This window comes from Borostomias antarcticus (genome assembly GCF_949987555.1).
Source record: "Borostomias antarcticus genome assembly, chromosome: 11".
Classification (NCBI taxonomy): domain Eukaryota; kingdom Metazoa; phylum Chordata; class Actinopteri; order Stomiiformes; family Stomiidae; genus Borostomias; species Borostomias antarcticus.
In genome coordinates, this window is record NC_140244.1 from 12,947,553 (window position 1) to 12,971,795 (window position 24,243).

General features: G+C 50.3%; 1 protein-coding gene across 1 annotated transcript in view; it reads left to right on the plus strand.

Moving 5' to 3' along the window:
* Positions 1-13,809, plus strand: part of foxj3 (forkhead box J3) — a 112,711-nt gene extending 98,902 nt beyond the window's left edge. Inside the window, exons 6-12 of the mRNA XM_084445253.1 lie at positions 1,169-1,297; positions 3,664-3,820; positions 9,520-9,984; positions 10,686-10,787; positions 11,504-11,695; positions 11,860-11,958; positions 12,183-13,809. Of these exons, the coding sequence (XP_084301379.1) occupies positions 1,169-1,297; positions 3,664-3,820; positions 9,520-9,984; positions 10,686-10,787; positions 11,504-11,695; positions 11,860-11,958; positions 12,183-12,295 (1,257 nt within the window). The 3' untranslated portion in view covers positions 12,296-13,809. The remainder of the gene's footprint in view (positions 1-1,168; positions 1,298-3,663; positions 3,821-9,519; positions 9,985-10,685; positions 10,788-11,503; positions 11,696-11,859; positions 11,959-12,182) is intronic.
* Positions 13,810-24,243: the final 10,434 nt, after the last annotated feature.

The window sequence follows — 24,243 nt, forward strand, 5'->3', positions numbered from 1 at the left end:
TACTGAGCAGAATGTATTATTTTAATTATGTCATAGACCACCTCGAAAAGCCACCACAACCTCTTTCAAAAAGCCAAACACCCTCTTTGGTTTCTTCCAAATGAACACTGGACCTGGAAGCCCCCCCCCTCGCCTCGTCTCAGATAAACACGTTTTCATGGTCTGCTTGCATACATTTAGATTAAGGTTGTCCTTAACTGATGAACTGGTCCTCCAAATATTAGGCTATTCAGTTCAGTTCAGATTCAATATACTTCATACTTCAGTATACAGTATATCATTCGGACCAATGCCAAAGTAGATTTGTTTCCCCTTACTTTTATTTTGAAAGTCCTTGAAAGAACGCTACCGGTAACTTTTATTTCACACCGCTTGAGTGGCAACTGGTAGTGTGCTGTGTCCTGATTTTAAACTGCAAAAATGCACAAAAAAACACTAAAATTGTGCGCGCGCAACGCCTCGCACGAGCGCTGCACGCGTGTGCTTCACTATCTCGTGCCCCCTCCGTTTTTTGGGTTGCATGACGCCCCTGAGTGGAGTCCCAGAGCTCAGACCAGGCATGGTAGTGGTCAGCCATGTAGATTCTAGCCGGTCAGAGCTGGGATGGTTCTGAAGATGTCCTGAAAGGTCAGAGCTCCCCGACCGGGCTGCTAGGTCTGACACTGCCTCTGGCCTGACCTTTATTTAGCAGGGGGGAGGTCCACCCCTCAGCTCCGCAGGGAGAGGAGCCTGGTCCGCCACTCAGAGGGGGAGGAGCCAGTCCCTGGGCAGGCGCTCAGTGGGGGGGTGTCCCTGGGCAGGCGCTGGGGGGGGGAGCGGGGGTCGCTCTGCTGCACACACTCTCACTCCGGGGAGGCTCTCAGCAATAAGAAATGGCATAGTGACACAGACCTGCACACTGACACACCACACACACACACACACACACGCCTTTAGGTTGGTTATGGCCTTTGTTGCCAAACTAGTACATTATCCAAAGGTGGTGCACACGTACTTCCTCATCTGCGCCTCATGGCGTGGAGGGGGGGGGGGCTCGCTGCCCGCGGGGTGAGGATGGTCTCTGTCTCTGAACACCCCGGCCTCAGTGTCAGTCAGCCCACCCTGAACACTGTAGTGTGATACGATTGGATGTTGATGCCTGTTGTTGTTGTTGTTGTTGTTGTTCCAGGTGGCGTTGTACAACCCAGACCAGGACGGCAGCGACAGCCCCAGGAGCAGCCTAAACAACAGCCTGTCTGACCAGAGCCTGGCCTCCGTCAACCTCAACAGCGTGGGCAGCGTGCACAGCTACACGCCGGTAAGACTCCGCCCACTAACGCGCACGCCAGTAAGACAGCGCCACGGCGTAACGTAAAGCCACTACCGCCTGAATACAGGCACCGGCAGGATGATGTAATACCTTCCTACCGACCGGTTAGTGCAGTTTACCAGGCCGTGCTGGTTCATCAGAGAGAGAGAGAGAGAGAGGGGGAGAGGGAGGGAGAGAGAGGGGGAGAGGGCGAGAGAGAGAAGGGGAGAAAGGGAGAGAGAGAGGGGGGGAGAGAGAGGAGAGCCCCACCAGAGCCTTAGCCAGAGGAGGTGAGGAGGAGAGAGGAGAGAGCAGACAGAGGAGGTGAGGAGGAGAGAGCAGACAGAGGAGAGAACAGACAGAGGAGGTGAGGAGGAGAGAGCAGACAGAGGTGAGAGGAGAGAGCAGACAGAGGTGAAGATGAGAGAGCAGACAGAGGAGGTGAAGAGGAGAGAGCAGACAGAGGAGGTGAGGAGGAGAGAGCAGACAGAGGAGGAGAGAAGAGAGAGCAGACAGAGGAGGTGAAGAAGAGAGAGCCCCACCAGAGCCTCAGCCAGAGGAGGAGAGAGCAGACAGAGGAGGTGAGGAGGAGAGAGCAGACAGAGGAGAGAACAGACAGAGGAGGTGAGGAGGAGAGAGCAGACAGAGGAGGTGAGAGGAGAGAGCAGACAGAGGTGAAGATGAGAGAGCAGACAGGAGGTGAAGAGGAGAGAGCAGACAGAGGAGGTGAAGAGACAAGAGGAGAGCCCCACCAGAGAGCGCAGACAGAGAGAAGCTCCATCTGATGTCCTCCCACCAGAGACGACCCTCTCTCTCCTCCCCTGCATCCCAGAGTGCACTCTGCCGCGCAGTCCTCCCCTGCATCCCAGAGTGCACTCTGCCGCGGGCGCTCAACATCCATCCACCTCAGACTGATGGATCTGTTAGAGTGGCGCTGGCAGAGCAGAGCCTCCTCTCCTCCCACCTCAGAACTCCTCCGGTCCAGTGGCCCTCAGAGCTGCTCCGACCCTCCGGTCCAGTGGCCCTCAGAACTCCTCCGACCCTCTGGTCCAGTGGCCCTCAGAGCCCGTGGGTCAGCTCTCGGCACTGGGCTCGTTGGCGTACGGTACGGTAGTTAGCTGAGCACCCGCTGGACTGAGCTTTGGGCCGTCCCCACAGGAAGTACGGGCCGTAGCCGGCCGCACGCCGCGCCGGAAAAGCAGCGAGACGGCGCCGGTCTTCGCCCCCGTTGAATTGATGCCAGACGAAGAACAAACGAAGAAGAGCTCTCATCACATCGCAGTCTTTTACATAATAAAATCGGACAAAGTGTGGCCAGAGGCGAAGACTGCCCGCGCTGCTCTCCACCACAGGGCCCAGCGCGAATATCGACCTCCCACGCAAATACACACAGCAACAAAAAAAACAGCTTATTTGTACAAGGTGCTGGTATTGATTTAGTTTTAAATACGGTTTGTCGGTCACTTGAGTATTGGCTTTGTGTCCGTTCTGGTTGCAGTCCTTGATGCCAGGAGAGGAGGAGAGCTGGCAGAGAACGGTCAGCCCACAGGCCTTCCACAGCTCTCAGACGGAGACAGGCAGCTGTCAGGCGGGCTACCAGGCCCAGGTCCCACCAGCTAAGGCCCAGGTCCCACCAGCTAAGGCCCAGGTCCCACCAGCTAAGGCCCAGGTCCCACCAGCTAAGGCCCAGGTCTCACCAGCTAAGGCCCAGGTCCCACCAGCTAAGGCCCAGGTCCCACCAGCTAAGGCCCAGGTCTCACCAGCTAGCCTGGCTCGTTCCAGAGCAGTGCTTTGTAGTAAACATTGGAGTGTGTGGCCACTTCTCTAGCAGGGTGTGAAAGAGAGACAGCAGGTCACCATGAGACAGAGAGACAGCAGGTCACCATGAGACAGAGAGACAGCAAGTCACCATGAGACAGAGACAGCGTGTCACCATGAGACAGAGACAGCAAATTACCATGAGACAGAGACAGCATGTCACCATGAGACAGAGACAGCATGTCACCATGAGACAGAGACAGCAAGTCACCATGAGACAAAGAGAGAGCATGTCCCAATGAGACAGAGAGACAGCATGTCCCCATGAGACAGAGAGACAGCATGTCCCCATGCTTGATGGTGATGATGTCGTCTGGCGCCCAGCGGGTCAGACTCTGCTGTTCTCTATCTAGTTCGGGCTGTCAGACTCTGTGTTTGTCTGTGGTAGAGGTTACCTACCAATGCCTTAAGTGATGAAACTCATTTAGACTTTCATCTGCGTCGGCTGCAATCAGTGCATCAGATCAGAACGGAATAGAAAACCATCACAATCAGCTCCCGAAGGACGAAGCAGACCGGGGGTAACTGACGGTAGCGGTGTCTCTCTGCCCCCCCAGGTGAGCAGCCACCCGGAGCCCGTGCCCCAGCCCCCCCAGCCCCAGTACAGCATGCCCGACCGGGACAAGCAGCTCCTCTTCTCCGACTTCGAGGATCTCAGTGCCTCCTTCCGTAGCCTTTACAAGACGGTCTTTGAGCAGTCCTTCAGCCAACAAGGTAAGTGGCCTACGCTACCTAACACACATACCTAACACACCTACCTAACACACCTACCCAATACACCTACCTACCACACATACCTAACACACCTACCTAACACACCTACCCAACACACCTACCTAACACACCTACCTAACACACCTACCTAACACCTACCCAACACACCTACCTAACACACCTACTTAACACACCTACCTAACACCTACCCAACACACCTACCTACCACACCTACCTAACACACCTACCTAACACACCTACCCAACACACCTACCTAACACACCTACCTAACACCTACCCAACACACCTACCTAACACACCTACTTAACACACCTACCTACCACACCTACCTAGCACGCCTACCACACCTACCTACCACACCTAACGAGCACGCCCACCATGCCTACCTACCACATCTACTTACCTACCACGCCAACCTAACACACCTACCTACCACACCTACCCAACATACCTACCTACCGCACCTACTTAACACACCTACCTACCACACCTGCCTAGCACACCTGCCTAGCACACCTGCCTAGTACACCTAACTACCTACCTACCTACCGCACCTACTTAACACACCTACCTACCACACCTGCCTAGCACCCCTGCCTACCTACCACACCTACCTACCTACGTACCACACCTACCTACCACACAGAGAGAAGTACTGGGGCCTACCCTCTAGGGCAGTGGTTCTTAACCTTGTTGGAGGTACAGAACCCCACCAGTTTCATATGCGCATTCACCGAACCCTTAATTGGAAAAATAAAATATGATTTTTTCAAATTAAAAACATAGGTATATATTTTACTGGTGCACAAAATGAACCGTGCATCAACATCACTGTGTTCAAAGAACAAAACCATCAAAACATGATTTTCACACAAAAACAAAAACATAATAATGAATATTTACTGCAAATCAGTGTGACTTCTGCTGTTGCCTTTCAGAGACCAGTTCAGAAATGTGCAGCTTCACCATGGCAAGTGCCACTCTCATGTCATTTTCGCAACAAAGTCTGTTCCTTTCACAATCACACGACGTACCATCACGACAGTCACAAGTCGACTACTGAGCGCACCAAATTCCCTGCAGCACAGATAGGTCAAGCGATGTAGCGTGGTCACCTGCAGCCAATGATGGCCAAGCGGGGCATGTCATCACGAATCATATGAGTCGGGTGTGTGTCTTGACCTCCGCCGAACCCCTGAGACTGACTCACCGAACCCCTGGGGTTCGATCGAACCCAGGTTAAGAACCACTGCTCTAGGGCCTATCCTCTAGTTCCTACCTACAGTACCCTCCTACCCTCTGGGTCTAGGGCCCATACCCTCTACTAGTCAGGCCAGTAGACACTAGCGGTGTTGAAATTAAAGGGATACTCTGGATTTTTTTTTATTTAGGGCCTCATTTTCAACTTGCCTATGATGTTTTTTTTTTACTAAAGGAGATAATTTTCAGTTAATTTCATGCTGTAGATAGCTTTGGGTCGTTCCAATTCCCACTGGTGGCTAATGCTAGTGCAACACAATGAAGCTTGATAAACATTCTTAGAAAATGTTGTGTGCATATCCAGGTTGTCGAAATGAGCACAAGAAGTGCAGTAATATAGAAAATTGAGGATGCAACACATTATAATCATGATACATCATGATATGAAATCGAAGCGTTGTCAGAATAATCACAATCGAACCGTGAGACCAGGGAAAATGCACAGCCAGACAGAGTAGTGTAGTAGTGCTGATCTAAACTGCTGTAGCTCTGCGTAGTGTAGTAGTGCTGATCTATACTGCTGTATCTCTGCGTAGTGTAGTAGTGCTGATCTATACTGCTGTAGCTCTGCGTAGTGTAGTACTGCAGATCTATGCTGCTGTATCTCTGCGTAGTGTAGTAGTGCTGATCTATACTGCTGTATCTCTGCGTAGTGTAGTAGTGCTGATCTATACTGCTGTTGCTCTGCGTAGTGTAGTACTGCAGATCTATGCTGCTGTATCTCTGCGTAGTGTAGTAGTGCTGATCTATACTGCTGTAGCTCTGCGTAGTGTAATTGTGCTGATCTATACTGCTGTAGCTCTGTGTAGTGTAGTACTGCAGATCTATACTGCTGTATTTCTGCATAGTGTATTAGTGCAGATCTATGCTGAGCAGATCTATACTGCTGTATCTCTGCGTAGTGTAGTACTGCAGATCTATACTGCTATATCTCTGTGAAGTGTAGTACTGCAGATCTATGCTGCTGTATCTCTGCGTAGTGTAGTAGTGTAAATCTATACTGAGCAGATCTATACTGCTGTAGCTCTGCATAGTTTAGTAGTCAAGATCTATACTGCTGTATCTCTGCGTATTGTAGTAGTGCAGATCTATACTGCTTTATCTCTGCGTAGTGTAGTAGTCAAGATCTATACTGCTGTAGCTCTGCGTAGTGTAGTAGTCAAGATCTATACTGCTGTATCTCTGCGTATTGTACAGTAGTAGTGCTGATCTATACTGCTGTATCTCTGCGTAGTGTAGTAGTGCAGATCTATACTGACTCATATATATATATGACTATCTGCGTAGTGTAGTAGTGCAGATCTATACTGCTGTAGCTCTGCGTAGTGTAGTAGTGCAGATCTATACTGACTGATATATATATGACTGTATCTGCGTAGTGTAGATCTACGCTGAGCAAATCTATACTGCTGTATTTCTGCATAGTGTAGTAGTGCAGATCTATGCTGAGCAGATCTATACTGCTGTATATCTGCGTAATGTAGTAGTGCAGATCTATACTGCTGTATTTCTGCATAGTGTAGTAGTAGTGTAGATATATCCCTGGCGTCTCAAGTTGAGACATCCTTTTGTGCCGCACGGGATCTCCTGCAGCAATACAGAGATCTTAACATCAGCGAGGCAGGATGGGCTGATTACATTTGGTGTGTGGAGTGGGAGGCGAACACCTCCAGACTGCGTGATTTCATCCCGGCCTCCGGTCCTTCCCCTCCCGGGATGGACTTACCCAGACCAGCGTGGGTGAGGCTTAATCGCCTCCGGACCGGCGTCGGAAGCTTCCGCTCATCGATGCACAGATGGGGCTTGGTATCCTGTGTGGCGTGTGAGTGTGACACCAAGGAACAAACCACAGACCACGTCATCCAGGACTGTCCGATATATCGGACGCCCAACGGAATGCGTGGCCTGACGGTTGTGGATGAGGAAACGGTGATGTGGCTCCTGGAGGTGTACCCGGATATATAGCGTGGGTGAACCCCACCCAGGCTCGGGGTGGTAAAGGATAGCCCCTCGGCCCGAGCCTGGGGGGAGAGGACGAAACCAAGCTACCCATACGATGAAGGAGAAGATGAGAAGATGTAGTAGTAGTGCAGATCTATGCTGAGCAGATCTATACTTCTGTATTTCTGCGTAGTGTAGTAGTAGTGCAGATCTATGCTGAGCAGATCTATGCTGCTGTCTCCATGCTGTGGTGCTCAGCCTGGCCTGGTTTCTGTCAGACAGGCAGGGAGTTAACATGCAATAATGCATAGCGTGTTGTATATTTAATATATTTGCTTGATTAGTGTATAATATATTCGTACCTCATTTATACATCACATGTACAGCGCTGTGTTGATACTGTGGTTTGCGTGTAATCTAGCGGGCTGTTTTTATGCGTTCATACTGTACTTGGTCAGATGAGTAGAAGATGGCAGAGTCCAAACCTTTATAAAATGTGTGGGGCGTTGGTTACGTGACTGGTCTATGGTCGATGTCACAGGGTCAGATCCAAAGAGCCCATCAGCCTCTCTGAACTGAATGCTTTTTTTGTTCGTAATCTGATTGACTGAGGAACAAAACTCAGCACTTGACAAGTGGGTTACAGTCAGAGCTTTCATTCTTTAACCCACTTTCACCAAATGCATTCATGCTAATATTTTCAAAGTGTTTCCCCTTTAATCCGCCATCTATGTTTCATTAGCTGAGGGTTGTTACCTTTTCTCATCTGCATTAAAGTCAAAATCTCTCCGTCAGACGAGCCCTCTGCAATTAAAACAAAGCGGACAAGAGGATTTCACACTCAGACAGCGAGCTAATTCGCTGCCTTTGATAATAGGTAATGAGCTGGCGTTATTATTCTGGAGCTGCACGCTAATTGCTTTCTGTTTTTCCACTGGTCTGACAATGGGGCTCTCTGTGTTGATAAGAGGCGCGCTCCTCTGGTCACGCCTGGCAGGGGGCGCCGGGGGGGGGGGGGGGGGCGGCGTCTCCAGCTGAGAGGCTCCGCTGCAGCGCCACGCTGACGGACAAGCCCCTCCCCCCTCCGCGCGCCCGGTTGGCGGGCGGTCGGGGGGAAGCTGTAGCCGTCAGGGGCAGCGGCTCAACCGAGAGAGGAGGCCAGGATGCCCCCTCAGACCCTGTAGAGAACAGCCTGGCGCTGCTCTAACCCTCAGACCCTGTAGAGAACAGCCTGACGCTGCTCTAACCATCAGACCCTGTAGAGAACAGCCCAGCGCTGCTCTAACCATCAGACCCTGTAGAGAACAGCCCAGCGCTGCTCTAACCCTCAGACCCTGTAGAGAACAGCCCGGCGCTGCTCTAACCATCAGACCCTGTAGAGAACAGCCCAGCGCTGCTCTAACCCTCAGACCCTGTAGAGAACAGCCCAGCGCTGCTCTAACCCTCAGACCCTGTAGAGAACAGCCCGACGCTGCTCTAACCATCAGACCCTGTAGAGAACAGCCCAGCGCTGCTCTAACCATCAGACCCTGTAGAGAACAGCCCAGCGCTGCTCTAACCATCAGACCCTGTAGAGAACAGCCCAGCGCTGCTCTAACCATCAGACCCTGTAGAGAACAGCCCAGCGCTGCTCTAACCCTCAGACCCTGTAGAGAACAGCCCAGCGCTGCTCTAACCATCAGACCCTGTAGAGAACAGCCCAGCGCTGCTCTAACCATCAGACCCTGTAGAGAACAGCCCAGCGCTGCTCTAACCCTCAGACCCTGTAGAGAACAGCTGCTCTAACCCTCAGACGCTGTGGAGAACAGCCCGGCACTGCTCTAACCCTCACAATCAGTACTGCTGAGTCACCGGCTCCTTGGTTTACTTGTACAGTACAGTACAGTAGAGTACAGTACATCCTTCCTTTCTCTCTCTCCTTCCTGCCTCCTTTCCTTTGTTCGGTTATGAGTGATCTGATTGGCTGGTTGATGTGTTTCCAGGTCTGATCTGATTGGCTGGTGTTGTGTTCCCAGGTCTGATCTGATTGGCTGGTGTTGTGTTCCCAGGTCTGATCTGATTGGCTGTTGATGTGTTCCCAGGTCTGATCTGATTGGCTGGTGATGTGTTCCCAGGTCTGATCTGATTGGCTGGTGTTGTGTTCCCAGGTCTGATCTGATTGGCTGGTGTTGTGTTCCCAGGTCTCATCTGATTGGCTGGTGATGTGTTCCCAGGTCTCATCTGATTGGCTGGTGTTGTGTTCCTAGGTCTGATCTGATTGGCTGGTGATGTGTTCCCAGGTCTGATCTAATTGGCTGGAGTTGTGTTCCCAGGTCTGATCTGATTGGCTGGTGTTGTGTTCCCAGGTCTGATCTGATTGGTTGGTGTTGTGTTCCCAGGTCTGATCTGATTGGCTGGTGTTGTGTTCCCAGGTCTGATCTGATTGGCTGTTGATGTGTTCCCAGGTCTGATCTGATTGGCTGGTGTTGTGTTCCCAGGTCTGATGATGCCGTCGGAGTCGCCCCAGCAGACGCACACCTCCTGCTCCTACCAGCACTCCCCCAGCGGTGCCATCAGCTCCCAGAACAGCCTGACCAACAGCCACCCCAACAGCCACCCGGGCAGCGCGGGACAGCTGCCCCTGTCCCACCCGCCCCAGGGCCACCCGGGCCACAGCTCCCCCCACACTCAGCACCTCCCCCAGCACGGGCAGCACGGCCCGCACCAACACAACCAACACACCCAACACACCCAGCACAACCAGCACAGCCAGCACAGCCAACAGCACCAACACCCGCACGGACAGCACCCCCAACACAGTGCCCACCCCCAGCACGGCCAGCACACCCAGCCACACCCCGCCCAACACGGCCAGCACACCCCACACCCCGCCCAACACGCCCAACACCAGGGCCTGGCTCTCCAGAACCACCCGGCCCAGCAACAGATGGGCTGCAACACAGGTAAGACCCAGTCTCACACGCACATACACACAGATACACACACACACACACACACACACACTCTCCAGACCCATACTCAGTACACACACACACACACACACACACACTCTCCAGACCCATACTCAGTACACAAACACACACACACACTCTCCAGACCCATACTCAGTACACACACACACATACACACACACATACACACACACATACACACACACAGATAAGCCCCTCAGTAAGTAGCTGGACTGGGTTGACTGCCTTAGTATCCATTAGTTGTGTGTTGAATATATTGGGCTCTGAACTGTAAATCATTTGATTTCTGTTAGCTGAGAGAACAAAGGCAACTGCATTCACACAGCAGCTCCGTCTGGGGCCTGTCAGAGTGGGCCAGCGCCCCCTAGCGGCCAATACGCAGTACTGCTCGATCTAACATGATACAATATATGCTACTGTATGTTGGGAACATTGAGTGAACACGCTGTGTAATGGACTGGTCCACTCTAACATCCTTCACGTTAGCTCCTATAACAAATGACATCAGTGCTATCTAATTAATAATGCTAATTTCACGTAACGAGAGCGCAAACCTTTGGTATCTGTGCAGAGTTAGTCCCTCTCTGTCAGTACAAATAGGCTAAGATGTGGTTGTGTGTGAGCAGGTCTCTCTGAGTGGTGAGACGTGGTTGTGGTATTGTGTGTTGCAGGTCTCTCTGAGTGGTATCCCCCCAACCTGGACGCACTGAAAGAGAGCTGCCGCATCGCCAGCAGCTACAACTGGGCTGACGTCGACCTCTCTCCTTTCCAAGGTAAACCCTTCACCCTCACCGTATCCCTCAACTACCCCTCAACCTACCACCAACCTACCCCTACTCCTCAACCTACCCCTACCCCTCAACCTACCCCATAACCTACCCCTCACCCTACCCCTACCCTTCACCTTCACCCTACCCCTCAACCTACCCCCAACCTACCCCTCAACCTACCCCGAACCTACCCCTACTCCTCAACCTACCCCTACCCCTCAACCTACCCCATAACCTACCCCTCACCCTACCCCTACCCTTCACCTTCACCCTACCCCTCAACCTACCCCTAACGCTACCCCTCAACCTAACCCTCACCCCAACACTACTCCTAACCCTCACCCTAACGCTACCCCTCAACCTAACCCTCACCCTAACACTACCCCTCAACCTAACCCTCACCCTAACGCTACCCCTCAACCTAACCCTCACCCTAACGCTACCCCTCAACCTAACCCTCACCCTAACGCTACCCCTCGACCTAACCCTCACCCTAACGCTACCCCTAACCCTCACTCAGGGATCAGGAATAAGACTGTCTCTGGTTTACTTAGATACTTCTGGAGGAAGGTAGCTGATTATTGTTTTTCCATGGCTAATGTGTGTGTGTGTGTGTGTGTGTGTGTCCGTGTGTGTGTCCGTGTGTGTGTCCGTGTGTGTGCGCATGTGCGTGAGCGTGTGTGTGTGTGCATGCGTGCGTGTGTGTGTGTGCCCCCCAGGCTTGAAGGAGAGCATGAGACAGGCGGAGCTGAATAACTGGTCCCTGGAGCCGACCCAGATCGCTGACCTCTGCTCCTCCATCAACCAGTTCTTCGCCCGCACTGGCGTCATCCAGCCACAGGGGGCAGTGCAGCCTTCCGTCTGCCACAGCTCCATGCACCCCAACAAGCCCCCCCAACACATCACCACAGGTCAGTCAGCTGACCCTAACCATAACCTTAACCCCTAACTCTAACCCCCAACACATCATCACGGGTCTAAGCCGACCCGGCCTCATGTGATTGGTGGTTCTGCCCATCCCTGGGCCTGTGGTTCTGTTGTGTTCTGACCCGTCTCTGTGGGGTCTGTGCTCCAGGTAATCTGTACATGGACTCCAGACAGAGCATGTCCATGATGGGCCCCCCGGGATACCCCCACATGCCCCCTATGAGCAGCGCTGGACCCACCATGACAGGTTAGTCTGTGTGTGTGTGTGTGTATGTGTGTGTCTGCGTACCTGTGTGTGTGTGTGTGTGTGTGTCTGCCTACCTGTGTGTGTGTGTGTGTGTGTGTCTGCCTACCTGTGTGTGTGTGTGTGTGTGTGTGTGTCTGCATACCTGTGTATGTGTGTGTGTGTGTGTGTGTGTGTGTGTGTGCGTACGTGTGTGTGTTCACCCTCTCTCTCTCTCTCTCTCTCAGGACACCACCCCCAGTTGAACCAGCAGCACATGATCCCCCCCAGAACCTTCCAGATGCACCGCCTGCCCGCCGACGACATCCAGGACGACTTCGACTGGGACTCCATCGTCTAGCCACACCCCCGCCCCTCCCCCGGGGAGGAGAGGAGGAGGAGGAGGAGGAAGAGGAGAGAGGAGGCCAGGCTGAGCGACGCACCCGCAGGAGGAGGAGGAGGAGGAGGAGACGGGGTGGTGCGGTGGGACGCAGGAGACAGGAAGAGGAACCAGAAAGAGAGACCTCAGAGTCCTGACATTTTTACAAACAAACGAAAACAACGACAAAAAAAAAAAAAAAAATCAATGGTTTTGAAGACAATCATATTTAGTCTGACATGTTTGAAGTGACAGCTTGTACTTGTCCGGAGACAAGCAGCACATGTTCACGTCCGAAACACACCCTCCTCGTACCACCACTCTGCAGGAGCCAGCCACCCCCCCCCCCTTCCCTCGCTACCCCTCCCCCAGCCCAGCCAGCAGCCTTCCAAAGCCCACCCCCCCCCCCCCCACTCCCTAACTGTAGTGTGATTTGAGCGATGTGTTGGGCTTGTAATCCCTCTGTGTTGACTTGGGCCTCAGACGCCTCTTGGAGCAGTTTGTGTCTCTTCCTGTTTTTTGTTTTTTTGTTTGTTTGTTTTTTCCGTTTCTGTTTTGGTGACGCTGGCCGCCTCTAGGAGCGTCGTCATGACGACGACGGTGCTTGTTGGTCACTTTGCGGGGAGGGCGTGGGGCTCTCACCCCCAGTGGTGGTTTCTGGGTATTTTGAGGTGAGGTTTACAGTAACGAAGGGCTTATGAACAGGGTGTTTAACATTGAGCCAGGCATGAGGTGTAGATCACAGATACGCTGCATTACAGATTAATCTTCTGCACATTCTGTGACTCCGCCTCCCTGTCTCCCGGCCGAAGGCTAGTCATGTCCATCAGCAGATGTACTGGCAGTGTTCGTGTCCACAACATGTATGTGTCATACAGTAGCGTGATCTTGAGGACACCAGCTGCGTCAGGACACTATCGTCCCCTCAGCACAGCTCCAGGACAGGGCCTGCTAGTACCTAACACCCCCCACGATGGCCTGCTAGGACCTAACACCCCCCACGATGGCCTGCTAGGACCTAACACCCCCCACGATGGCCTGCTAGGACCTAACACCCCCCACGATGGCCTTCTAGGACCTAACACCCCCCACGATGGCCTGCTAGGACCTAACACCCCCCACGCGCCATCGGTGAATCTCATGCAGCTGACGCAATCTTAACTGTGTCGTGTTTGAAAATTGGCTAATATCTCCCTCTGAGTGGCTCAGATGGAAGGACAGAGGATACGCTATTATACAATCATAAAAGAATCGAAATGAGAAAGAGGTGTGTGTGTGTGTGTGTGCGCGTGTGTGTGTGTACAGTATCGTATGAGTGTGTGGGTTTCATTGGGATTCATTCAGGGCGAAGGATCGATCGCTGCAGTCATCTCCATTACGCAATCTATGAGCACAACAGAATTGATGCACAAAGAAAGTGAGGAGAAGTGGGAGAGGAGAGAGGAGGAGATCTGGGAGAGAGGAGATAGGAGAGGAGATCTGGGAGAGGAGAGGAGATCTGGGAGAGGAGAGAGGAGAGGAGATCTGGGAGAGGAGAGAGGAGAGGAGATCTGGGAGAGGAGAAAAGTGAGGAGATCTGGGAGAGGAGAGGAGATCGGGGTGATTGAGAGAGGAGAGGAGATCTGGGAGAGGAGAGGAGATCTGGGAGAGATCTGGGAGAGGAGAGAAGTGAGGAGATCTGGGAGAGAGGAGATCTGGGAGAGGAGAGGAGATCTGGGAGAGGAGAGAGGAGAGGAGATCGGGGTGAGGAGAGAGGTGAGGAGATCTGGGAGAGGAGAGGAGATCGGGCTGAGGAGAGAGGAGAGGAGTTCTGGGAGAGGAGAGAGGAGAGGAGATCTGGGAGAGGAGAGAAGTGAGGAGATCTGGGAGAGGAGAGGAGATCTGGGAGAGATCTGGGAGAGGAGAGAGGAGATCTGGGAGAGGAGAGAGGAGATCAAGGTGAGGAGAGGAGAGAGGAGAGGAGATCTGGGAGAGGAGAGAGAGAGGAGATCGGGGTGAGGAGATCTGGGAGAGGAGAGGAGAGAAGAGATCTGGGAGAGGAGAGAGGAGGAGATCTGGGAGAGGAGAGAGGAGAGGAGATCTGGGAGAGGAGAGGAGATCGGGGAGAGGAGAGAGGAGAGGAGATCTGGGAGAGGAGAGGAGATCGGGGTGAGGAGATCTGGGAGAGGTCGGAGACGCAGCAGAGACGAGAACGGTCAGGGGTCAGTAGACAAGAGACTCTGCAGGTTCACTAACCCCTCCATCCTGTCCGCCCGCTCTGTGTGGTCAGCCAGACAGCTTCTCATGGCACCTGGTCATACCCTTTGTTAGACATAGCCCCCCCCCCCCTACACACACACACACACACACACAATTTGCCATTTTGTTTCACTTCATTATTCAATCTGAACAGGCTCCCATCGCAGCTGTTTTCCGAGATGGGCATCACTGAAGACGTCCTGAGCGACTCGTTCATCCCCTGACCAATCATATCGCATTCAAAGGACACTGATTGGCCTGGTTGGAATTCAAACCGAGAAATCACACTGGACGAGAGATTTACTGACCCTGAATCGCATTTCGAAATACCAAGTGGGCGTGTGATTTAGGGGGTGGAGCCAGGATACAGGGGCTGGGGGGGTTACAAAAGTAAATGTTTAAATAACGCCTAGATGGTGTTTCATTACTTCATGATAATCTCATGACAATCACGCCGTCTGTTCTGTGATGTCACATCCTGCCACTGAGCCCCAGCGAGGCTCCTCTTAAAAAGCCCTGCGTTTCTACATCGCGTCCAAGCATGCACTTCCTGTCTTGAACAGGATATGACATCATGTTGAAAACAAAATGAGACCAGAGCTTGCATTGTCCGCCAACCCAAACACTGCCATATCTGTGTCCTCATTGGCTGATGTCTTCTGTAGATTAGAGTAATTTCCTACCCTGCATTTTAATCTTTTAAGATAAAATGTTTTATTTGTTTGTGATCCTTCTCATCTTTAACAGTCGTCTAACGTTTCATGGCTGGTTCAGCCTGAGCGCTCAGCTCTCCCTCTGCTTCCATCCCTCTCTCCTGGCTCCTGGTTCCCTCGGCCCCCAGCGCCAGGCGTCACACGGCCCTGCGCCTCGTCTGGGGATCCCCTTCCAGCGCCAGGCGTCACACGGCCCTGCGCCTCGTATGGGGATCCCCTTCCAGCGCCAGGCGTCACACGGCCCTGCGCCTCGTCTGGGGATCCCCTTCCAGCGCCAGGCGTCACACGGCCCTGCGCCTCGTCTGGGGATCCCCTTCCAGCGCCAGGCGTCTCACGGCCCTGCGCCTCGTCTGGGGATCCCATTCCAGTCGCCACGCTTTGTTGAATGGTCAGTGTGGCTTGGTTAAGACCACGAAAGCACAGTCAGAACGCTGAGTCAGGTGTGTAGTCAGGAGACGGCGGCCCTGAAGGCCGTGGAGGAGCCGTGCTGACCTGGTCCAGTCCGGCAGGAAGCAGAAGGACTGCAGGATGTTTATCCAGGTGGAGTCACAGTGAGTCTGGTTTGTATGGGGATGCTACCCAGCTGAGCCTGCAGAGGGCGCTGTACCAAGTGTAAACACCAGAGGGCAATCATGTGGACCCCCCCACTGGCCAGCCTGTGGTTTCAGCAAATGGATGATTAAAAGACAGGAAGTTAAAGACCATGATTGGGTCAACATCACTTTTATGCATCGTCCTTTTAACTGGGTATGTGGTTGCTTTTTGTGAGTGTCTTTGTCTGGCTGTGTGTGCTTGCGTGCCTGCGTACGTGTGTGTGTGTGTGTGTGTGTGTGTGCTTGCGTGCCTGCGTGTGTGTGTGTGTGTGTGTGTGTGTGCGTGAGCTCAGTTTGTTTTAAAAAGACAGTTAGGTTTTTGAATAGCGCTGGATGTGCACCTGCCAGAGAGATTATCCAGCTGGGAAAAATACAAAATAAAAGAATCCTCGTTACAACAGGGGAGAGAACTGCCAACAAGTACTGCTGATTGAGGCCTGTTTTATTCAGTGCTCTGTGTTGTTGTGCTTCTTGTAAATAAATGTCTTTTCAATCATCCCTTTTTCCTCTTGGGGGTGGGGCTTCAAGGCAGGGGTGCGGGTCTTACTCGTGAAAGAGAGGAGGGAACAGAATAGAGTATTTTGTTATTATCCAATCAGAGGGAGACGCAGTATGTATATATCTATATTGTATATATGTGATGAAAATGCGTTGGCTTATGTGTGACACTACCTTTTACCTGTACTATGGTTCTACATTCAGTGTTTCAATGTTGATAATATATATTTTGTTTTTTTCCGTTTTTGATTTCGTCTTTGTCATTTCTTGTATTTGTTTCCTTTTCTCCTTTTTGTCCCTTTGTTTATTGCACGGTTTATTACTTTTGCTGTCCAATGAGGTGACACAGCTACTCTTTGTATTGGTTTAGTGCTGTAAAATAACTCCAAGTGTTATTAGAATTGTCGATACCACCCCACCCCCGTTCCCAATATGCATGAATGGCACTTAAAAGAAATAAAATATGTTAACTTCACTGTGGAATGCTGTGTTGTTTGTGAGATTCTTTAAGGCCATATACAGTGCATTCAGACATTTTGTTGTTACAGCCCTATTCCAAAATTGATTAAATTCATTTTCCCCTCAACAATCTACACACAATGCTACGGAAGAGCATTAGGGCCAACAACTGAGTTTATAATTTTTTTAAGATTCTGACTTTAAAGTCAGAATTTCTGAGAAAAAAGTCAGAAATAACTTCTGAGATTAAAGTCAGAATTTCTGAGATTAAAGTCAAAATTTCTGAGAAAAAAAATCAGAATTTCTGACTTTGAAGTCAGAAATTTCTGAGAAAAAAACTCGGAATTTCGGAGAAAAAAGTCAGAATTTCTGAATTTAAACTCAGAAGCTTAAAAGAAACAACCTCTGCTGTTGGCCCTAATGCTCTTCCGTACAATACCCCATAGTGACAAAGTGAAAAATGTTTTTTTGAAATGTTTGCAAATGTAATAAAAATAAAACACTGATATCACATGTGCATAGGTATTCACAACCTTTACCCTTCACATGATACATGTGTGTCACAGTCACACGGCCCATATGTCTCTTTCCACATGGACGACGTGTCGTTCCCGCACTGGAATAGTCGTCCTGTAGTATTCCAGGTTTGGGATAACGTTGGCGCTGTGACCTGCCGGCTAAAGACCATAGCCCATCTCCTTTCAGTCACCCAACCGCTTGACTGCTGAACCCCTCAGTGACACCCACACGCCCCACGGTCCCTGACTCACCCACACGCCCCCCATCCCAGACTCACCCACACACCCCCCATCCCAGACACACCCACATACCCCCCATCCCAGACTCACCCACACGCCCCCCATCCCAGACTCACCCACACCCCCCATCCCAGACTCACCCACAGGCCCCCATCCCAGACTCACTCCCCATCCCAGACCCACATGACTCCAGCCTCAGACCTGTCCCTGTGACTCACAACTGGGTCTGTATTTCAGCCGCCTGCTCTGCTCCCATCCCTTTCTCCACTGACCTCCCAGCACTCGGGGGACCCTGGAGGTGTCAGCCGGCAGCCCAGGGCAGTTAGGGCAGTTGCTCCAGTTGTTGATCGTGTGAGAGAGAGAGAGAGAGAGAGAGAGAGAGAGAGAGAGAGAGAGAGGGAGAGAGAGAGACCCGCCCAGCTGCTGTTCCATCGGGCTGAGTCGCGTGCTGAGGAGAGAGAGAGAGAGAGAGAGAGGACCACGGACCAGACGACAGACTGAGCCAGCATGATGAGGGTTGTCTGGCTGCTGCTGCTAGCCCTGTCTGTGCATCTCTGTTCCACGGCTCCCAGACGTAAGTCACCTCTCCTGAATCTATGTGACCCAGCTGCCCTGTGCCTGCGTACTGTACACAGCTCTACAAGAACACTCGTTACAGTAGATTCGGTAATTCATTGGTCTAGGATTTCAGTTTGATAGTATTCTCAATCATTGGATTAAGACGCAGATGTTAAGGCACAGTGTAATATGCTATTAGATGTCTATCTCCATTTGTACATATATATATATATGTGTATATACTGTACACCCAGTGCAATATCCACTGTGGAACACAAGTGCAATAACCACCTACCCGTGCAATGTGCAATATGTAAATACTTTATTATACTGTATATAGTGTGTGTGTGTGTGTGTGTCTGTGTATATAGTGATATAGTGGTGTGAGTTTGTATGTGTTAGTGTACTTTTATATATCTTTTTATTTTATTATTTATCTACTTTTCTATTTTATTATTGGAGCCCCGTTAGGTGTGAGTTTTAATTTAGTTGTACCAGCAATGTTACAATGACAATAAAGGAAATCTTGAATATATATATATATATATATATATATATTTAATTTTTCTGATTATATTAACTTTAATCAGATTAGCGTAGTCAGGTGTGTTTGAGCCTCTTCTCTTGAAGTGAAGTAAATTACCACAGAAGGTTTCCCTGCAGCTTACAGAGCAGGTTACATAATGCTGCTACGTAGGTGCTGTGTTGGGTACAGCAGTCTTGGATGGCAGCTTACAGGAATATCCCTTTAGGTGTTTCCCAGCTGCACATGGTGAAACTCTATACCCTGTTTGGGAGCTGATATCCACTGAACCAAGCCTCTCTCTGACATGTTGAGGCAGTGCTTGGCCAGGCTGAACGGACATAGCCTGTGGATCTCCATCCATCTTCTTACAGGACCGTACATTTGAGGGCCAGATGACTTCTCTCTGGAGCCGACTCTGCCTTGAACTAAACCTGGAGCCCCCCCCAGCTCGCCCTCCCTCACCAGCCCCCATATATGAGCCCTGTCTGGCCTGGTGTTCCAGAGCTATATTTAACCTCCAGCCAGCAGCGCTCAGGGGCCAGGGAGGAGCCTCTCCAAGCACCACGCTGTACAAGATTCAATATGGCTTTATTCATACGTCCTTCATACTAGTATATGGGAGTAAAATGCTTGGCTTCTGGCTTCTGACTGCACTTAAATAGTGCCCCATGCAAGGGGCCAGCCTGCTCATTGAGAGCAATTTGGGGCTCAGTATTTTGCCCAAGGACACTGCGACACTGCCGGGGGGAGCTGGAATCAAACCAGCAACCTTCCAAACCCCAGACGGCTAGTCTATCTCCTGAGCTACTGCCACCCCATAATAACAACAACAACAATTATAATAATAATAATAACAATAACACGAATAATAATAATAATAGTAAGAAAAATAATTTACAACATGATAATAATAATTTTTAAAAAGAATAGTGCAATACAATAGGACAGCGCTACAATACAAGTGAAAGTATGGTGTGTGCAAAGTATAGGTGTGTGATAAGTGCAAATGTGCATTGCTTCCATGTTAGTGTGTGTGTTTGTGCATGTTTGCATGTTAGTGTGTTTGTAGTTGGGTCATCTGTGGCAATTCCGTGACCGTGGAGAGGAAAGGTTTGTTTCTCACTGGATTTGTCATCTATAAAGGTTAAAGAAAAAATGTAGCCTGGGTTCCTCTCGCAAAAATGCAGGGAAATTTTGTGAGATCCCTAAATCGAAAATGGCTACCATCAGCCAAACTGGAATTATATTTTTAATGGATTGGCCCACAATGCTGCATAGTACATGGTTTCTGAGACAATTTGGGTCAAGGAATTCATAAATCATGTAGGCCTAGTTTTAATGATTTGACCTATTTGTGATCTTCAAATTCAAGATGGCCGCCAATTTCTCTAATATTAACGTTACCACACACTCATGTCACTGGAAAATTCCTTGCTGCATTGAGACACCTTGTTTGAGTTAAGTACTTATATTAATCAACGTTATCCACTAGTCCAAAAATTATTTTATCATTATGAATGTATGGCAGCAACAAGAGCAAGCCTTACTACTACATAATCTACAGTGAACCTCCAAGCACGTCAGTGGTGCATGACATCATGGTGAAACTAGGTGAGGCCATGCACAAGAAGAATATTTCATTCTCCTTTCTCGTTGGTGACCTGCCCACCTACAAGACCATCGTTCAGGTCTTTCTCGTTGGTGACCTGCCCACCTACAAGACCATCGTTTAGGTCAAGGCAGAGAGTATGCACATAGTTCAAGGACGTCATCCCGATCCTCGCCGCTTTCCACCAACAGATGTCCTACATTTATTCTATCTACAAGAGATTCAAGGGCTCTGGAATGGCAGACACTCTGGTTACAGCAGGGGTAGTAGTGGAGTGGTCAGGGGTAGTAGTGGAGGGGTCTGTAGACCAAGCACTATGAGAGAAGCACTACAGGCGGGCCGTGCGCTGCATCCTGCATCCTGCTCTGGAGAGAGGATCTAATCCAGAAACGACTTGCAAAGATTCTTGAGCACAAAGAGAGGAGAACCTCAACACCCTGCTCAACGCATTCACTGAGAAGGCTCTACAGAAAACTCACGGGGATCTTGAGGAGGATGGTGATGTAAAGGAGCTGAGAAACCTGGCATGGACATGGAGGACTTTTGGGTCTCGTTCCTGGAGATGTCCGACCCATTTGCACAATGTCTTGATGTATGTCACGCTAGAAATGGTACAGAGTACCTACTGTCAATGTACAACATGCTGCCTCTTGGTGACATCATATACTGGAGGAAGAAACGTCAACCAACCTGAGCACTGGTGTGGCCAATGGGGACTGTCTTCAAGCATCCAGAGGCAGATACAATGCTGCTCTCTGACTATGTAAAGGTGAGATCAGTAACTACACTGGACCTGTTGTACTAGACTGCTAGGACACAGATGTGTATGTCCAAGCAACTTATGTCTCGCAGCAAGTCAGAGATGATCTGCTGATTAAAGGCAAGCATGCGTTAATCAACTGCCGTGCCATGCTCTCAGAAGAGGTTGCAGACATCATCATACCTCTCCATGTGATCACTGGCAGTGACCACACCTCAGGGTTCTATGGGCATGGGAAGAAGAAGATGATGATCGATTCCGAGGCAAGAGAGCTCCTGGGACAAGTGGGTGAGTGTCTGGAATTAACAGATGAAGTCAGAGCAGATATGAAGGCATTTGTCCTCGCCATCGTTTATGCTGAGAGTGCAGATGTGAGCTGTGGGCAGGCCAGAGCTTCCAAGTGGCACAAACTGAAGAACAAGTGTACAATCCGTCTCCCTCCTGATGACGACTATTTGGATCTTCATGTGGAAAGGACAAACTACATTACATATTGCCAGCTCCATTACAACCTGCAAGAGCATCCTTCTCTCATTGGTCACGGCTGGGAAGTGGGAAGGGCCGACCAGTGCGTCACACCCTTCCCCCCTTGCCCCAGCAGCTCACACCTCATGACTGCTCAGATGAGAGTAGTAGTGATGATGAGGAGTCAGTGTGGAGAATCAACAGATTCAGATGAGAGTCGTAGTGATGATGAGAGGAGTCAGTGTGGAGAATCAACAGATTAAGATGAGAGTAGTAGTGATGATGAGAGGAGTCAGTGTGGAGAATCAACAGATTCAGATGGAGAGTAGTGGTTACGGCTCCCAAACCCAGGACCCCCTATTGGATAAAGACCCTGGACAGCCCCTGACTACTCTCTCGGATCTTGGACTCACGGACACCGTCGCCGCACGCACATAAGTACAACACCTGCTCGCCGTTCACATATTTACATACATGAAGGATAAATACTTCACACATAGTCGAGACAGCTGTTTGGCACACACATATACACATCCCACAAACATTTCAGCTAACGCACCATACATTCCCTGCATTTCTCCTTGTAGTTTATCTGTTTATTTTTTAGTTAATAAGAATACCTTCAGGCTAAAGAATTCTCTCTGCCTCCCTGCTTTCATTGGTTCCACCCCAGACATCTGATGACCTCTGTGTAACTTGTAATTTTACTGTCCATAACTGAACTCAGTATGAGCAGAGTTTTCATTTGAGCCTAATATTAAGGCTGTATGACGATTTCGAAAAATTTACATTTTAGAGCCAAAAATTGGAGGCCATTTTGAATTTGAAGGTCAGAAATAGGTCAGCTCATTAAAACTACATCATTTATGAATTCCTTGACCCAAATAGTTCCAGAAATCTTGTACTGTGCAGCATTGTAGGCCAAACCATTTCCAGTTTGGCTGACGGTAGCCATTTTGGATTTAGGGCTCTCACAATGTCCCTGCATTTCTGGGTACCCAGGCTAAATTTTTACTTTAACCTTTATAGTTGACAAATCCAGTGAGAAACGAACCTTTCCTCTCCATTGTCACGGAACTGCTACAGATGACCCAACTATTGTGTGCGTACAGTCTGAGTGTGTCTGTCGCAGGCAGGCAGGCAGGTGTATATTGTTCAAGAACCTGGTGGCCTGGTGGTAAAAGCTCTCTGAGTCCGGGCCTTGAGGCTGAGATACCGTTTGCCAGACGGTGGCAGCTGAAACAGGCCATACAATGAAGAAAAACTTCCATCCAACACAAATGGAATCAACCTTGTGCTTTCGCCATCTGAAAAATCCTTTTATACTGTACCTGCACTGCTTCATTAGCCTGGTATGACCATCCCGATCTAGCGAGCTCACTGCTTCGCTTCGCAATATCGGTCTGGCCTTCGCCCCATAGAGAGCAATTACGTGGGCGGGGGTACTTGCCTTGACAGACAAAAACCTTCAGCCAATCAGCGTTCAGCAAACGTTTGCCAAATCCAGTCGGAAGAACGGCAAAAACGTCTTTTCCACCGAGAAACTCCGCTAGCGCATACTCTTGTTCTTGTTTAAGTGTGATTAAGTCTATTTCTGCAATAACTGTAGCTACGTTTATTGTTGTAACGTTAACGTTACCACTCTTCTAACGTTAACGTTACCACACTTGGCATATTCGCTCTGGAGGAGGCGAAGGCCAGACCGTTCTGTGTTAGTGAAACAGAATGTGAGCTCGCGAGAACGGGATGGTCGTATCAGGCTACTGCTTAATTGCTTGATTGATGGAGTACTATATTGTATATTGGATTATATTGGATTGGATACCATATCTGGGTTTAAAGTGAATTCCACAAATAATATTGAGGAATTGAAAATATCTACAGTACTTGCACTGTCCAAATGGAAATATTTACATGTAGATTACTAATTATATACCAAAATGATCCATGTCTCTTCTATTTGCTGAAAACATCTAACACATGTAATGCTTCTGTTACTCAGATGTGACCGATCACACCAGAGCAGACGGCGGCGTCTTAGAATCTCCTGATGCTTTTGACATCTTTGAAGTTGCTAGGGACGCACCTGCGGCACCCATTGAGGCTGCCAGCCCTGCAGATTTCCCTGAACCTGTTGCACATGAGGAACCTGGCCCTGAAGAGCCTGCTCCAGTAGAACTAGCTGCTGTTGAGGAACCTGCATCTGAAGAGCTTGCCCCAGAAGAACCAGCCCCAGAGGAACCTGCTCCTGTAGAACCTGTTCATGTTGAGGAGCCTGCCCCAGAAGAACTGATACCTGAACCAGGTCCTGAGGAACCAGCTCCTAAGGAACCTGTCCCAGAGGAACCTGTCCCTGTTGTACCTGAGGAAACCGTCCCAGAGGAACCTGCCCCAGAGGAACCTGTCCCTGTTGTACCTGAGGAAACCGTCCCAGAGGAACCTGCCCCAGAGGAACCTGTCCCAGAGGAACCTGTCCCTCTTGTACCTGAGGAAACCGTCCCAGAGGAACCTGCTCCAGAGGAACCTGTCCCAGAGGAACCTGTTCTTATTGTACCTGACAAACCTGCTCCAGAGGAACCTGCTCCAGAAGAACCCATCGCAGAGGAACCCGTCCCAGAGGAACCTGCCCCAGAGGAACCTGTCCTTATTGTACCTGATGAACCTGCTCCAGAGGAACTTGCTCCAGAAGAATCCATCGCAGAGGAACCCATCCCAGAAGAATCTGCTCCGGAAGAACCCATCGCAGAGGAACC